We start from the raw sequence: 16,001 nt of genomic DNA, 5'->3' as shown, positions 1-16,001 counted from the left end.
TTAAGTCAATACCAATAAAAGAAGAGAAAATGGTTTAACCCTCATGTGGTCTCCTCTTTGCTGCCTCATCTCATAAATACCGTAACTAGATCTGAGAACATGATCTTATACAGTCATGGCCAAAAGTATTGACACCCTTGCAATTCTGTCAGATAATACTAATTTTCTTCCTGAAAATGATTGCAAACACAAATTATTTGGTATAATTATCTTCATTTAATTTGTCTTAAATGAAAAAACACAAAAGAGAATGAAGCAAAAAGCAAAACATTGATCATTTCACACAAAACTCCAAAAATGGGCCAGACAAAAGTATTGGCACCCTCAGCCTAATACTTGGTTGCACAACCTTTAGCCAAAATAACTGCGACCAACTGTTTCCGGTAACCATCAATGAGTTTCTTACAATGCTCTGCTGGAATTTTAGACCATTCTTCTTTGGCAAACTGCTCCAGGTCCCTGATATTTGAAGGGTGCCTTCTCCAAACTGCCATTTTTAGGTCTCTCCACAGGTGTTCTATTGGATTCAGGTCTGGACTCATTGCTGGCCACCTTAGAAGTCTCCAGTGCTTTCTCTCAAACCATTTTCTAGTGCTTTTTGAAGTGTGCTTTGGGTCATTGTCCTGCTGGAAGACCCATGACCTCTGAGGGAGACCCAGTTTCTCACACTAGGCCCTACATTATGCTGCAAAATTTGTTGGTAGTCTTCAGACTTCATAATCCCATGTACATGGTCAAGCAGTCCTCCGCCATGTTTGACTGTAGGGACCGTGTTCTTTTCTTTGAATGCCTCTTTTTTTCTCCTGTAAACTCTATGTTGATGCCTTTGCCCAAAAAGCTCTACTTTTGTCTCATCTGACCAGAGAACATTCTTCCAAAACGTTTTAGGCTTCTTCAGGTAAGTTTTGGCAAACTCCAGCCTGGCTTTTTTATGTCTCAGGTAAGAAGTGGGGTCTTCCTGGGTCTCCTACCATACAGTCCCTTTTCATTCAGACGCCCACGGATAGTACGGGTTGACACTGTTGTACCCTCGGACTGCAGGGCAGCTTGAACTTGTTTGGATGTTAGTCGAGGTTCTTTATCCAACATCCGCACAATCTTGCGTTGAAATCTCTTGTCAATTTTTCTTTTCCGTCCACATCTAGGGAGGTTAGCCACAATGCCATGGGCTACTTCTTGATGACACTGCGCACGGTAGACACAGGAACATTCAGGTCTTTGGAGATGGACTTGTAGCCTTGAGATTGCTCATGCTTCCTCACAATTTGGTTTCTCAGGTCCTCAGACAGTTCTTTGGTCTTCTTTCTTTTCTCCATGCTCAATGTGGTACACACAAGGACACAGGACAGAGGTTGAGTCAACTTTAATCCATGTCAACTGGCTGCAAGTGTGATTTAGTTATTGCCAACACCTGTTAGGTACCACAGGTAAGTTACAGGTGCAGTTAATTACACAAATTAGAGAAGCATCACATGATTTTTCGAACAGTGCCAATACTTTTGTCCACCCCCTTTTTTATGTTTGGTGTGGAATTATATCCAATTTGGCTTTAGGACAATTCTTTTTGTCTTTTTGTGTTTTTTCATTTAAGACAAATTAAATGAAGATAATAATACCAAATAATTTGTGTTTGCAATCATTTTCAGGAATAAAATGAGTATTATCTGACAGAATTGCAGGGGTGTCAATACTTTTGGCCATGACTGTATTAAGGACCATACAGAACATATTAGCTGCAGGTTACGCAGTCATTGCTCTGTCCTGTCCGGGTAGTTGTGTATAGAACCACTGTGTTAAAGGACCTGTCTTCTTATTTTGCTTGAGAGTGATGTTCAAAAAGATATTTTTCAAAGTATGTGCGGTTCTCGCCTGCAACGCAGCAGGTGACTTTATGAAAATGCCCATTACATGTTTATTTGACTTTGTTGTGTTTGCTGAGAGAAGCTGCTGTTGTGCTTTCTTTAGACATTTACCTTATTAATCGGTTCAGCACTATGTGTCAGATCCTCTTTATGCCAGAGAGGCCAACATGCATACTCGACATGCAAGACGTATGATTGACATTCCTACTGCTTATTACTTGTTCTTTAATACTTTTTTTTTTGCTAATTGTAGGTGGTTATTATTGCCTCTTGGCAGGAGAGTCTTGAATAACTAATAGCGGGGGGGGGGGGGGGGGGGGGCGGGGGGGGGGTTGGCCATATTTTTTTTTTGAATGTCCTGCTTTAGATGTCAGTGTTTCCTCTTATTGCTGAGGACATTATACATGTTTATCCTTGATGCTCAAGTATTGTACAACGGAATATATATATACATATATAGATATATATCTATATATGTATATATATATACGGTATATATATATCTATATATATATATATATATATGTATATATATAATAATAGCTGTTCAAATATAGATATATCTATATCTGAACATCTATTAAGTAGGTTTATGGACTGGATTGTAACAGGAGACAGAGGAGGAAAATAATTAGATGTAAGCACCAATAATATTGCCTCGGAGTAAGGAAAACAGAATAGCCATGTTACTGATGTGTCTGAATTCAAGGCTGTCTCCATGGTCTGTGTGGTCTTACCTTTCCTCGTTCTCTAAATCTCCTCCTCTGACACTTTATATTTTTGCACTACACCCACCACTCACTGCTGGATCCCCCTCTCTCCCGTCTCCTGTGCCCTCAGTTCTTGTTTTGTACAGCTGTTCTCAGCCCTTCATTTCTCCCTTCCTGTCTTCTTTTCACCAGTGCCACTTTTTTTTTCTGCTGCACACATCCAGTGTGTATCCCTGGTTTATCTGTTTTCTCCATTTCTTTCCATCCCATTCTTGCCTCCCCCTCTCTCGCTGTCACACTGCCACTCAATCTGTCTCTCTCATTATTACAGCAGCTCGGTGGTTCTGGAAATCTCTGGGAGAATGTGTTAGATCAGCTAATATGTAATCCAAGGTTTGAGCCAGAATCAGACCCCATTCATCCCAGGCAGTCCCCCCTTTCTCTCATACTCTCTTTCCTCTTCCTTGAACATTGGATCCGCTCACCTCATCTTGTTGCCTTGCCGCAGGGCTGTCGCAGAGCCAGAATGAGTGAGGAGAACAAGGAGTGGGCAATCCTCTGCCCCGAGGAGTTCACCCAACTGCAGAAGTACATAGATTGTGAGTAAACGTCCTCTATACTCTCCACTGCATATATCCTGATCATTCAACCTTCAGGCTCCCTTGTCCCAGATAGAGGAGAAGACTGCAAGAAAATTGTGCCAGAGATTACATGCTCAAATCAAATGCTATTTTATTTCTAGACAGCAGCAAAAAGGTTCAAGATGTTCTGCAGGAGTTTTACGGAGATGGCACCTCCAACCCCCACCTAACAGAGGAGGTGAGCTTTTCTGCAGATTTCCTTGTTCTATTTTTCGTGTGCAGGGTCGCCTCCTCTGCAGCAGGTGCTGTGGTATAGCTTAAAAGTGATATTACGTCAGGGTGTTTCCCAGTTCTGTATCTAAGAGGATCTGCTGTGACCGAGGTTTCCATGTAAATGTATGTTTTTCAGATGTACCTAGGACCTTCACAATGTCCTTTCACGCAGTATGCCGTGCCCTAAGAAGGCATCTTTCAGGTTATATTGCATTAGCTATAGTATAAGAAGAAAAAACTGTGCAAAGTGAGGAAATCCAAATTACGATAACAATTAGCTCAGTATGCAAACATGCATGTGCACATATCCATGCTATCCACTTCTACAATTATCTCTAGCATGGTGGTTCATGCGTTTCGGGCTACTTATAATAGATGCTAATATTATTCTCAATATGCAGACAGTTTGTGACTAAACAAAAAAAGTCATTGTTGATTTTCCAGCAGACTGCAGGATAGCAAACAATCTTTAATGTTCATTTTTATGCAAGTTTTGAAAAAAATCCTAAATCTATAGTAGCACTGGAATCTGAGCATATGTAAAGTCTGTGAAAAGAGATTCCTTATCGGCATGCCTAAAACCTTGCTTTTATATTTTCCAGTCAATAGATTTTGAGGGGTTCAAGAGTTTCTTGAAAGCCTACCTGGATACAGATGAAATTTCTCCTGATCTCTACAAGCGGCTGTTCATGTCTTTCCTGGCAGCACCCAGCGTGGATGGACAAGGCAATGAAACGGTTGGGACAAATGGTGAGTCTCTGGAAAATGTCCATATTTATAGTAAGACGGGTATTCCTTTATGCTTGTAATATCTTTTTAATAAATTATTTTTTTTTTTTTTTAATAAAGGAAAAAAAAATCTCCTGTAGGTGTTTGGAGTCTATTAACATGCATGCCAGCTTTGGAATATTCTCGTTATTCGGAATTTGTGTCTGTCTAGTACTTTCAGTGTCCGAGAATGTCCTATTCTGAATGGCGTACATACACGGCCGTATGTACAACTCCTGCTGCCCTGGGCACCAATAATGGAATACACCCGTAATACAGGCCCAATTATACGCACCAGTTATAATCATGAATCATGATGCCAATTGGTCAACGCAAACAAACGTAATGATAAAAAGGAGAAGAAACTATTATTTATCATCAGTTATGATGGCACATAAATAATTATCACTGTGCACAATAATAATAAATGTATATTTCACTCATAGTAATCTTTATGCAAGGTATTGCTGCCACATAGCTGGGTCCTCGAGTTCAGAGGTGTTGACTGTGCTCCCCACTAAATATGTACTCCTGTGTCATTAACACTACCCTAAATATAGTGACTAATTATTATCAGTCACCATCCAGTGACTCAGTAATACCACATTGCCATAACTGAATAATATCAACATCCTGTGAATCCAGACCCCTCGCAATTCTTGATTCTTCTCACTCCTGACTCTATCTCAGAGTGGCTGCACAGGGAAGATCTTGATGCTGACCTGCTCTACATGATCACCTCCTTTTGCATCCTCCTTGTTATTCATTTCTTAAAGGGAACCTGTCACCCCCAAAATCGAAGGTGAGCCAAGCCCACAGGCATCAGGGGCTTATCTACAGCATTCTGTAATGCTGTAGATAAGCCCCCGATGTATCCTGAAGGTTGATAAAAAGAGGTTAGATTATACTCACGCTGGCGGTCTCATCCCATGGGCATTGCGGCCCAGGCCGGGGCCTCCCATTTTCTTACGATGACGTCCTCTCCTTGTATTCATGCTGCGGTTCCGGCGCAGGCGTACTTTGTCTGCCCTGTTGAGGGCAGAGCAAAGTACTGCAGTGCGCAGGCGCTGGGCCTCTCTGACCTTTCCCAGCGCCTGCGCACTGAAAGACTTTGCTCTGCCCTCAACAGGGCAGACAAAGTACACCTGCGCCGGAGCGTGAAGACAAGAAGAAGACGTCATCGTAAGAAGATGGAAAGCCCCGGACTGGACCGCGACACCTATCGGACCGTGACCGCCCTTGGGTGAGTATAATCTAACCTCTTTTTCTCATCTTTTAGGATACATCGGGGGCTTATCTACAGCATTACAAAATGCTGTAGATAAGCCCCTGATGCCGGTGGGCTTAGCTCAACTTCGATTTTGGGGGTGACAGGTTCCCTTTAACAGCTAAATCAGGCTGCTCTTTACCTATTTGCCCTTGTTTTGCCCCCTAGGTTTTGTCCCTCTTCCCTTCAAGCTTTCCCTTACCTCATTTAATTACACACGTCCTGTTATCTTCCCCTTTGATGAAATCTAAGACATACAAGCTGAGATTGAACTGATTTGGTGTAGGACTAGTTCTATTATTGCAAAGTACAAAAATATTTAAGTATATATATTGTAGCTGTATTTCACTATTTATTTTGTTCTGCTACATCATAGTAGACACCATCTGTGCCCGACACACGACTACAGTAGGGTTTGTGGTGTTTCCGTCATTCCCATGGTGTCTATTCTATCACTGCTAAACTAGAGCAGCATGCTTGCTATTTTGTCTAATATTTTTGACCAGATTATTATGGGGCGGAGCACTCAGTGCAGATGTGAACACAGCCTAAGGCCGGGATCACACATACGCGAGATACGGCCAAGTCTCGCAGGTGAAAACCCAGCTCTGGCATCGGCACTCCGGAGCGGAGCGTGCAGCCGCACAGCAATACATGGAGCTGCACGCTCCGCTCCGGAGTGCCGGCGCCAGAGCTGGGTTTTCCTTTAAAACGGGATCAAAGCATAAATTCTTCTCAGTGTACTTGCACACAATTTTTGGAGGAACTTAGCAGGGAAACATATACCTTGACTTACCACAGATCCTCTGTGGATGTAGGCTTGCGTAAATCCTTCTTTCTCTTGATGAAGTCCCACACAGACTTGATAATGTTGAGATTACGGTGCTGTGGGGACCATGTAATCACTTCCAGGACTCCTTGTTCTTCTTTATGCAGAAGATAGTTCTTAATGACATTGGCTGTATGTTTAGGGTCTTTGTCCTGCTCCTGGTTAATGTTGGATGTCAATGGATGCCTCTCTGATGGTATTGCTTGATGGATAAGTATTTGCCTGTATTTCTCAGGATTAAGGACACCATTAATCTTGACCAAATTTCCAACTCTGTTTGCTGAAATGCAGCCCAAAACTCACAAGGAACCTTCACAATCCTTTACTGTTGCCTCCAGAAACTCATTATTGTACTGCTCTCCAGTCCTTTGGTGACAAACTGCCTTTTATTACAGCCAAATATTTCACATTTTGAATGATCAGTCTGCATCAGTTTCTGCACCGCAATTCCTTTGTTTTCGTGCATAGCTGAGTCACATGGCCTTGTTTCCCTTCCAAAGTATGGTTTTGGGCAGCATTTTTTCATGTAGACAACTTCTGACCAGACTTCTTTGAACAGTAAATAGATATACCTGGTTCTACCTGGTTGCTGCAGTTCTGATATGATGGCACTGCTTGGCATCTTCCAATTTTGAAGGCAGTGAGCATGATGTCCCTTTTATCTACTGCATTAAATTTCCATGACCAACCACTGCATCTACCATCTCCAACTATGACAATTTCTTGGTGTCCCCAATGCTGAGAAATATAGGCAGATATATATTCATCATATAATACCATTCGAGAGGCATCTGATTGGCTCCAAATGTTATCCTGCAGAAGAACAAAGACCCCTATGCATACAGAATAAAGAAGAATGAGGAGTCCTGGAAGTGATGATATGGCCTTTATAGAGCATTGATTTCAACATAATCAAGTTTGACTGTGATTACATGAAAAGACAAAAAGATTTGTGCAACCCTACATTCACAGAAAATCTGTGGTTGGTTCTCCAAGATGTTTAGGACAACTTCCTTGCCGAGTTCCTTCAAAAACTGTGTGCAAGTGGTGTACATAGAAGACATTTTTTTCTGCTTTTACAGTAAAGGGAGGTTTCACTGAATGTTTATTTGATTTAGTTTTCTCTTGTGTTTCTTCACTTTGCATTCTTTCATTGAAAAAAATAAACTATCATTACTTCCAGTTTTGTAAGGTTGCTTACTTTGCAGCATTTTTTCCCACACCTGACTAATACTTTTGCTCAGTACTGTATATACTAGTCAAGAATCACAGAATTGGTCCATTTACTGCAAATGTACAGCTCTCTGACAAGGTGTCATTAATAGAGTACAGTAGCACGGAGCACCCACAGCAGTGTGTGTATGCACAAAGCGTATTACAATATGAAGTAATTTCCCCCTTGAGCTGTGGTTCTGAAAATCTGTATAATAATGAAGATAATTGGAATGTAAAGAAGACAAAGAATGTGGAAACCGAATGTTGAAATATTATTCAAAATAATCTATAACACTTGACTTATTTCAAGAGGGTTTCAGGCAGAATTCATTTAGTTTCCTTAGTTATTGTCTACCTTTAGAATGAGGTCATCTGTATTGGCCTCATTGATACAGCAGTACAGCATGGAATGCCACTTTATGTCTCTATCCCCGTCCTCGGTTGTAGTGAGCCTGGGAAGTATGTAGACACGAGATGGCAATAATTCTGTCACAGCACCATTTGTCATGATGCTTGTTATGCTCTGTAAGCTTGATGTGAAGCCAATGGCATGACCTTTATGTCATGTTATCTGGAATGATGTATATTCAGGACCACAGTGACCACCCTGCTGCTAAAGATGAAACATAAGAACATAATATAACTGATTATAACTGATGGGAAAATTAGTATTGATGTATATATTAATAGTTCCTGAAGACATGGCTCTTACTAATCAATAGAAGAAAAAATGGATATTGTACAAACACACTTGATCAGTTTAAAGGGAACCTGTCAGCAGGATCTACCCCTATAAGATAACAATGTTATGGTGCGGCTTGTACCTTTAACAGTGATCCCGGTCATCCGCAGTGTTCTCTACATTTTGTCATCAATTATTTAATATTGTGGCACCACATACACTAATTACCAGGACTAGTCCAAGAATCGTGATGTACAGTTTCTCCCCTTCTGCTAATACCACGCCAACAGAGTTGCGATTGATCTCCCAATGAGCCCCTGTACATCCTTTCTTTGCTCATCAGAGGCACAGTAACAGATGTGAATTCAGACGTATATAATGATCTCTTGCCTATGTGCCACTGTTCGCTGGGAATTGCTGTGTGTCCGTTCCAGGGCATGGCCGAATGCACAACTGTTACTGGACACAGAGCACAGAGAGAATGTGGAGAAGGCTGGGCTGGGTCATGAGTGACACCTCTGCCTCTGTGAGTGTGCTATCGATAAAAGGGGAGAGACTGGAAAAAAAGTAAATTGCGTCAGTCAAAACTATAAATTTGCATGGCATGCCAGTCAAAAATATAAAATCAACTAATTGAAAACAAAAAGTATATGTAAAAGGAATACTGTTCATCCCCCCAAAATGACTTTAATATGAAAAAAGGACAAATTTAACACAGCGATTAAAAATAATTAAAAGCACCAAAGATGTGTATGTTAACATATCTCAGCCCAAGATAATGAGCAAGAATAAACCATGTTCTCAAATAAAAAAAATGGGTACAGATATGAAGCTGGAACACACAAAATCAAAAGACCAATACTCCCAATATGACGTTTCAGAGGCTAAAAGGGAGGATGAGAGAATAAGAAAGGAAGGCACTGCTTGAGGTGTGTAGTGGCAACAGCAATACTGGTCAAAGCGCTTCAAATAATAATATCTGCTCCTTGTTTCCAGATATGGTTGGCTAAATTTGCATTTTTTATCTTCTTTTTTGCCTATGGGATGATGTTGATATTATTTGCAACATTTTTTACTTTTTTTATTCTATCTTGAGCAGTTTGCTGTTGCTTCTACACACCTCTCTGTTTCTTCTTTTCTTATCCTCTCATCATCCCTTTTAGGCCAGAGTCACAGTAGCGTATCACATCCGATGTGAGCGCATGGGATGCAATATGCTAATGACACTTGGCTCCAGGTCTGCTGCCAGTGTGAGCCGAGTATCATGCGTCTGTGCTCCGATCCTCTCACATGAAAGAATTTCCGCACTGCTGCGGAGGAGGAGACGGAGAAAGTAATTTCCCCATCTCCTCTGCTGCCGGCGTCCTCGGGAATTGCACTGTATTGGGTGATGTCCGAGTGCAGTACGATGTTTCACACACACAAGCATAGACTTACGGTATATGGATGCATGCGATCCAAATTTTGCATGCAATCGCTGCATGCTGCATTTTATTTTCTGTCCGATCGGAGCTGAAAAAAAAACGCCATTGAAAACACAAGCATAGGATTAAATTCGTACAAATGCAATCTGTTTTTTAATCGGATTGCATTTGTCCGATTTAATCGCAAGTGGGAGTGAGCCCTTAGACTGTAAAACATCATATTTATTGCACACTAGTGATGAGCGAGTTGCTCGGGTTTTCCAGAGCACGCTCAACTGGTCTCCGAGTATTTGTGACTGCTCGGAGATTAAGTTTTCATTGCGGCAGCTGAATGATTTACAGCTACTAGCAAGCTTGATTACATGTGGGGATTCCCTAGCAACCAGGCAACCCCCACATGTACTTATGCTGGCTAACAGATGTAAATCTTCCAGCTGCTGCGATGAAAACTAAATCTCTGAGCAGTCACAAATACTCGGAGATCACCCTAGCGTGCTCGGGAAAACCCGAGCAACGAGTATACTCGCTGATCACTATTGCACACCCATTCATCAAATATTTTCTGAATTGTTTTACATTATTATTATTGGGGGTATTGTTTTTTGATTGAGGATGTGGTTTATTCTTGTTCATTATTTTGGGCTGAAATATCTGATCACCTTTGATGTTTTGAACTGTTTTTAATCTATGTGTTATATTTGTTCTCTTTTTTTTGTTTCATGATAAAGTCAAATTTTTTAGATGTGCAGTCTTCCTTTAGCATATACGGTAATTTTTGTTTTCCAAAAGGGGAGAGACAGTACTCTGCTGAGTGCTGAGTGCTCTTGGACTAGTCCTGGTAATTAGAATGTGTTGGCACCACAATATTAAATGGCGAGTTTTGCCAAAAAGCCGAAAACTTTCCATAAGCCATTTGAATGATAGGGATTAATATTATAAGACACATTCAGTACCGTTATTGGCTTTTCTGAGTAAATCCTGATAATATTTCCCTTTAATATTATCCAGCTGGTGAATCATTTAGTGTACATGTGCACAACTCGGATTCTGGTGGCAACAAGGGCCCTATTATGTCTCCCTCAGCAATTGGTGTAGCTCTTATTGGGCCCTTTGAATAGTTACTTAGAGCTCTAGCTTTTGATGTAGTAGGATGTGTAACATTTAGGCTAGAATAAGGGTAACATCTGTCCCAGGAACCAAGCTAGAATCAGCACTACTGCAGTGTGCGGGTGCTATGGTGGTGGGCCGTCTGCCAGTCTATGATACTATGGGGCATTGAAGCCAGGACAACAGTGTGTGTCATTGTGTTGTACCCACATTACATATTTGCAGAAGGATGTGATACAGTGCTTTGGTTTCTGCAGAATCAGATGTTGCACATGTTATTTATTTACCAATGCATTTAAAATGTAAAGTTAAGCAACTTTCTATAAAAAAAATTGTCCTATTATGTTTTGCTAATATACATTCAGAAGGTTAGAAAAAAAGAAAAAACATATGGAACAGATGGAAATAAGTGAGTGCAAGATCAAACTTTACAGGTTTGTCTATTACAATGGAGATGTGGAGCTGCATACACAGAACAATAGGTACGGTAATATGATGCAAGAGCAGCGTTGCTTGATCGCTCAATTTAGATGCATTGTTTTAATTAAAAAATGGTGGTCAATTAACTTTTTGAAGAAGGCATAACATTTGAGCATTAGTTTTAATGGGTTATTCACTACTCGGACAACCCATTCTTAAACCGGTTATCCCCAAGTGTAAAATGAAATAACTCATATTCCTCTCCTGCTCCGTTGCAAGTCCAGTGATGCCGTTGCTGGCTCCTCCAGGGCTTGCATGACATTGTTATGCCTTGTGAGCACTACAGCCAATCAGTGGCCAGTAATGGGTTAGTTTGCACACATTTCCTTTGGACGGAACTTGTACATATGAAAGAGGTGTGAGAACTGCAGCTCATTGGTGGCCATTGATTGGCTGCAGTGCTGTGGTGGCACTTCAATGTCACACAAAGCCCTGGGAGACCCAGCACCGACATTGCTGACGTGGTGCCGGTGTGTGAGGAGAGTATGCGTTATTTTAATTTTACAATGAGGAACATATTAATTAAGAAGGTGTTGTCTGAGTAGTGGTTCACCTCATCAATTTCTGCTCTTTTCAGATGAATTATTGTATTCAGTACTGCTGTCGTTGGCTTCAAGAGAGGAGATAGGATTTGATCCCACAGTCCCTGGTTTAGGAAGCCAGTCCCCGGTATAAATCCTAGTGGCCTAATGAATTAGGCATTGACTTCCCAAATTAGGAATCGAGATTCAAAGTCACCTCTGGGATGTTTGCCTACCTCCCCTCTCAAAGCATAACCCTAGAGTCTAGGCCTAGTGGCCACAGAATAGCAATTATTAGATAAAAAACCTGGACTTAATGTGACCAAAAACCATTAACTGTCCCACAGATATCATTCTAGCAATTGTGCTATGTATAAATAATTTATAATATTCTAAGGATGAAAAAAGACTTTTGTGTTCATCTCTGGTCATCATAAAAAAGAGTATAAAAGATGCGTTTATCTCCTGTAATACCAGGATCTGTTCACTCGACAGCCTGAAAATCTGCTTCATAGGACTGAATGGGGTTGTTTCTGCATCTTGTGGATTTTTGCACTACGCTGCCCCTTCGTCTTCTCTTCAATGCACTTTGTAACTGTTGCTTGTGATATTATGTTGTGTTGGAATTAAGACCGGTATCACTTCCCACAAATTTCATTTTTGTGTTTTGTCTATTAAGTTATTTTTTGACACATTCTTTGTGAATATTATATTATGTATTTTCATAGAAAGCAAAGTGTTTGCAGTGTCCTGTTTGAGGAAGTAAAAGCATTTCCGATGCAATTTACTAACCACACAGTAATTAATAAGTGTCTCTACTCTAGTGACAATCTTTCTTATTGGCGTCATCTATTTTTCATGAAGACAAAAGCATAATGCTTACTTTTCTGAAAAATATATTTATCTCCTCTTATGATTCCATATGCTGTTTTTCACTTGGCAGAAAGTGGTCGTGTCAGTCTGAATGATGTTTCCTGTTATTTTTCCTTGCTGGAAGGGGGTACAGCGGAGGACAAACTTGCTTGTAAGTAGCTTCTTTTAGTTATTTTTCATTTAGCATATTTCTCTTTTTTTCAGTCTCCACAAAGATTTGCATATGCAGTGTTTTTGACATGAGCTTTGCAAAATTTCTGATTCTTTGGTCCAAAGTGATGACCATAAAATTTAGATTTTAAAGAGGTTGTCCAGTCTTAAGCTACAAGCCTGTAGTTACTCTGTGACTGCAGACTTGTAAATCCTTACATCGTTCATATTGCTCGCTGTCCGGATTCTCCAGTGCCAGGAGTGGGCTGTCATGTGAAAGCAAGTATGCAATCTGTATACTTTCCATCATACTTTCTGACTAGACTTTATCTGACCTCGCTCAATACACTTGCACTGAGCAAGGCTGCGCCCATTTAGCCGGCACGTGACCGCAGGTATGCAAATCATATACTTGCAGTCACATGCCCGCTTCTCCTGTCGCGGGCACTGGAGAATCATTACTGCGCCCAGTGCCGGCCAGGTGAGGATTCACAAGTCTGTTGTCACCCTTTAGAGTGACTGCAGACTTGTAGCCTAAGACTGGTATATCCAAATAACTCAAACCTAAGGCGGTACTACTATCTTGTTTCTTATGAAGCCCTAATTGGGCTTCCATGTAGGACAGTGACACCTCTTCGGCACCTATACCACTGCAGAAACCTTTGCTCCATCAGACTACATGTGTACAGAGGTGTCACTTCTGTATGTAAGACAGCCAGTGCAGGATGCCTATGCAGCTACAGCCTCAGGACTCATACAGGTTCCTCCATTGGCCTCTTTTGAAGTAAGAGCCCTAAAAAAAAAAGTTTTAGATTTGATGATGAAGCTGTTGAAAACTTCACATCCTCTAGTGCCCTAGCAGCCACATCTCATGGCCGTGCAGTCCCAGCTTAGACGATAGCCTCTGCTATTTGCGGTGCGTTCCACACAGTTGAAAACACTAGAGGCTCTTAATCTACTCAGTGAACACATTCTAATGATTTCACTTCAGCCTGGTTTAGGGACGTTCACATATTGATTCTGTGTGGCTCAGTAAACATACGGCCTACAGCTCTTTATGCCTAATCTGTCAGCCTGTGAAGCCAGCCATAATAACTGTTGGCAATGTTCAGTGTTCGTTTTACATCTGTATCTTGAGTGTTTGTGTTTGGACAGTGTTGAAAATTGTTTCTTTTAGGTATGCATATGAACTTTTATTATTTTTATAATCTATATATATAATTGTCTAAGGGTCACTTCCGTCTGTCTGTCTGTCCTTCTGTCACGGTTATTCATTCGCTGATTGGTCTCGCCAGCTGCCTGTCATGGCTGCCGCGACCAATCAGCGACGGGCACAGTCCGGAAGAAAATGGCCGCTCCCTACTCCCCGCAGTCAGTGCCTGTCGCCCGCATACTCCCCTCCGGTCACCGCTAACACAGGGTTAATGCCGGCGGTAACGGACCGCGTTATGCCGCGGGTAACGCACTCCATTACCGCCGCTTTTAACCCTGTGTGTCCCCAACTTTTTACTATTGATGCTGCCTATGCGGCATCAATAGTAAAAAAAGTAATGTTAAAAATAATTTTAAAAAAACGGCTATACTCACCCTCCGTTGTACGCTGAGCCGCTTGCGCCTGCCGCCATCTTCCTTTCCCAGCGATGCATTGCGAAATTACCCAGAAGACCTAGCGGTCTCGCGAGACCGCTAAGTCATCTGGGTAATTTCGCAATACATCCTGGGAACGGAAGATGGCGGCAGCCGCACACCCATCAGCACAGCGCCGTTGGATCCCAGAAGGCAGACAGACGGGACGCTGAGGAACAGCGACAAGAATGGTGAGTATGTTAAACTACAAGGGGTCCTCGGATCGTTAGGTGAATATGTTTATTTTTTATTTTTTAACCTGTGACATACGTGGCTGGGTAATATACTACGTGGCTCTGTGCTGTATACTAAGTCACAGAGTAACGTTAAAAATAGGAAAAAAACAAAAAACCTGCTATACTCACCCTCCGTTGTCCGCATGCGCCTGCCGCCATCTTCCTTTCCCAGCGATGCATTGCGAAATTACCCAGAAGACCTAGCGGTCTCGCGAGACCGCTAAGTCATCTGGGTAATTTTGCAATGCATCCTGGGAATGCAAGATGGCGGCAGCCGCGCGCCCATCGTCACAGCGCCGTTGGATCCTGGGAGTCGGAGAGACAGGACGCTGAGGAGCAGCGACGAGAATGGTGATTATGTTAGAACTACAAGGGGCCTTCGGATCGTTAGGTGAGTATGTTTATTTTTTATTTTTTAACCTGTGACATACGTGGCTGGGTAATATACTACGTCACTGGGCAATATACTACGTGGCTGGGCAATATACTACGTGGCTCTGTGCTGTGCTGTATACTATGTCGATGTGCAATATACTATGTGACTCTCTGCTCTATACTACGTCGCTGGGCAATATATTACGTGGCTGGGCAATATACTACATCACTGGGTAATATACTACGTGGCTGGGCAATATACTACGTCACTGGGCAATACACTACGTAACTGGGCAATATACCACGTGGCTGGACAATATACTACGTCACTGGGCAATATACTACGTAACTGGGCAATATACTACGTGGCTGGGCAATATACTACGTCACTGGGCAATATACTACATAACTGGGCAATATACTACGTGGCTGGACAATATACTACGTCACTGGGCAATATACTACGTAACTGGGCAATATACTACGTAACTGGGCAATATACTACGTGGCTGGGCAATATACTACGTCACTGGGCAATATACTACGTAACTGGGCAATATACTACGTGACTGGGCAATATACTACGTGACAGGGCAATATACTATGTGGCTGGGCAATATACTACGTGGCTGGGCAATATACTACGTCACTGGGCAATATACTACGTAACTGGGCAATATACTACGTGACTGGGCAATATACTACGTAACTGGGCAATATACTACGTGACTGGGCAATATACTACGTGACAGGGCAATATACTATGTGGCTGGGCAATATACTACGTGGCTGGGCAATATACTACGTCACTGGGCAATATACTACGTCACTGGGCAATATACTACGTGACTGGGCAATATACTACGTGGCTGGGCAATATACTACGTCACTGGGCAATATACTACGTAACTGGGCAATATACTACGTGACTGGGCAATATACTACGTAACTGGGCAATATACTACGTGACTGGGCAATATACTACGTGACAGGGCAATATACTATGTGGCTGGGCAATATAC

At 41.8% G+C, this 16,001-nt stretch overlaps 1 protein-coding gene across 5 annotated transcripts in view; it reads left to right on the top strand.

Moving 5' to 3' along the window:
* DGKA (diacylglycerol kinase alpha) overlaps positions 1-16,001 on the top strand; it is a 348,225-nt gene that overhangs the window by 258,741 nt on the left and 73,483 nt on the right. For all 5 annotated transcript variants that reach the window (XM_069758422.1, XM_069758425.1, XM_069758424.1 and 2 more), the window contains 4 exons: positions 3,081-3,171; positions 3,315-3,391; positions 4,029-4,176; positions 12,663-12,743. In XM_069758422.1, the coding sequence (XP_069614523.1) occupies positions 3,099-3,171; positions 3,315-3,391; positions 4,029-4,176; positions 12,663-12,743 (379 nt within the window). In that variant the 5' untranslated portion in view covers positions 3,081-3,098. The remainder of the gene's footprint in view (positions 1-3,080; positions 3,172-3,314; positions 3,392-4,028; positions 4,177-12,662; positions 12,744-16,001) is intronic.

The sequence above is a fragment of the Ranitomeya imitator genome, chromosome 3 (genome assembly GCF_032444005.1).
Source record: "Ranitomeya imitator isolate aRanImi1 chromosome 3, aRanImi1.pri, whole genome shotgun sequence".
Lineage (NCBI taxonomy): Eukaryota > Metazoa > Chordata > Amphibia > Anura > Dendrobatidae > Ranitomeya > Ranitomeya imitator.
Note: the sequence above shows the minus strand (reverse complement) of the source record. Positions and strands in the feature narration are given on the sequence as shown.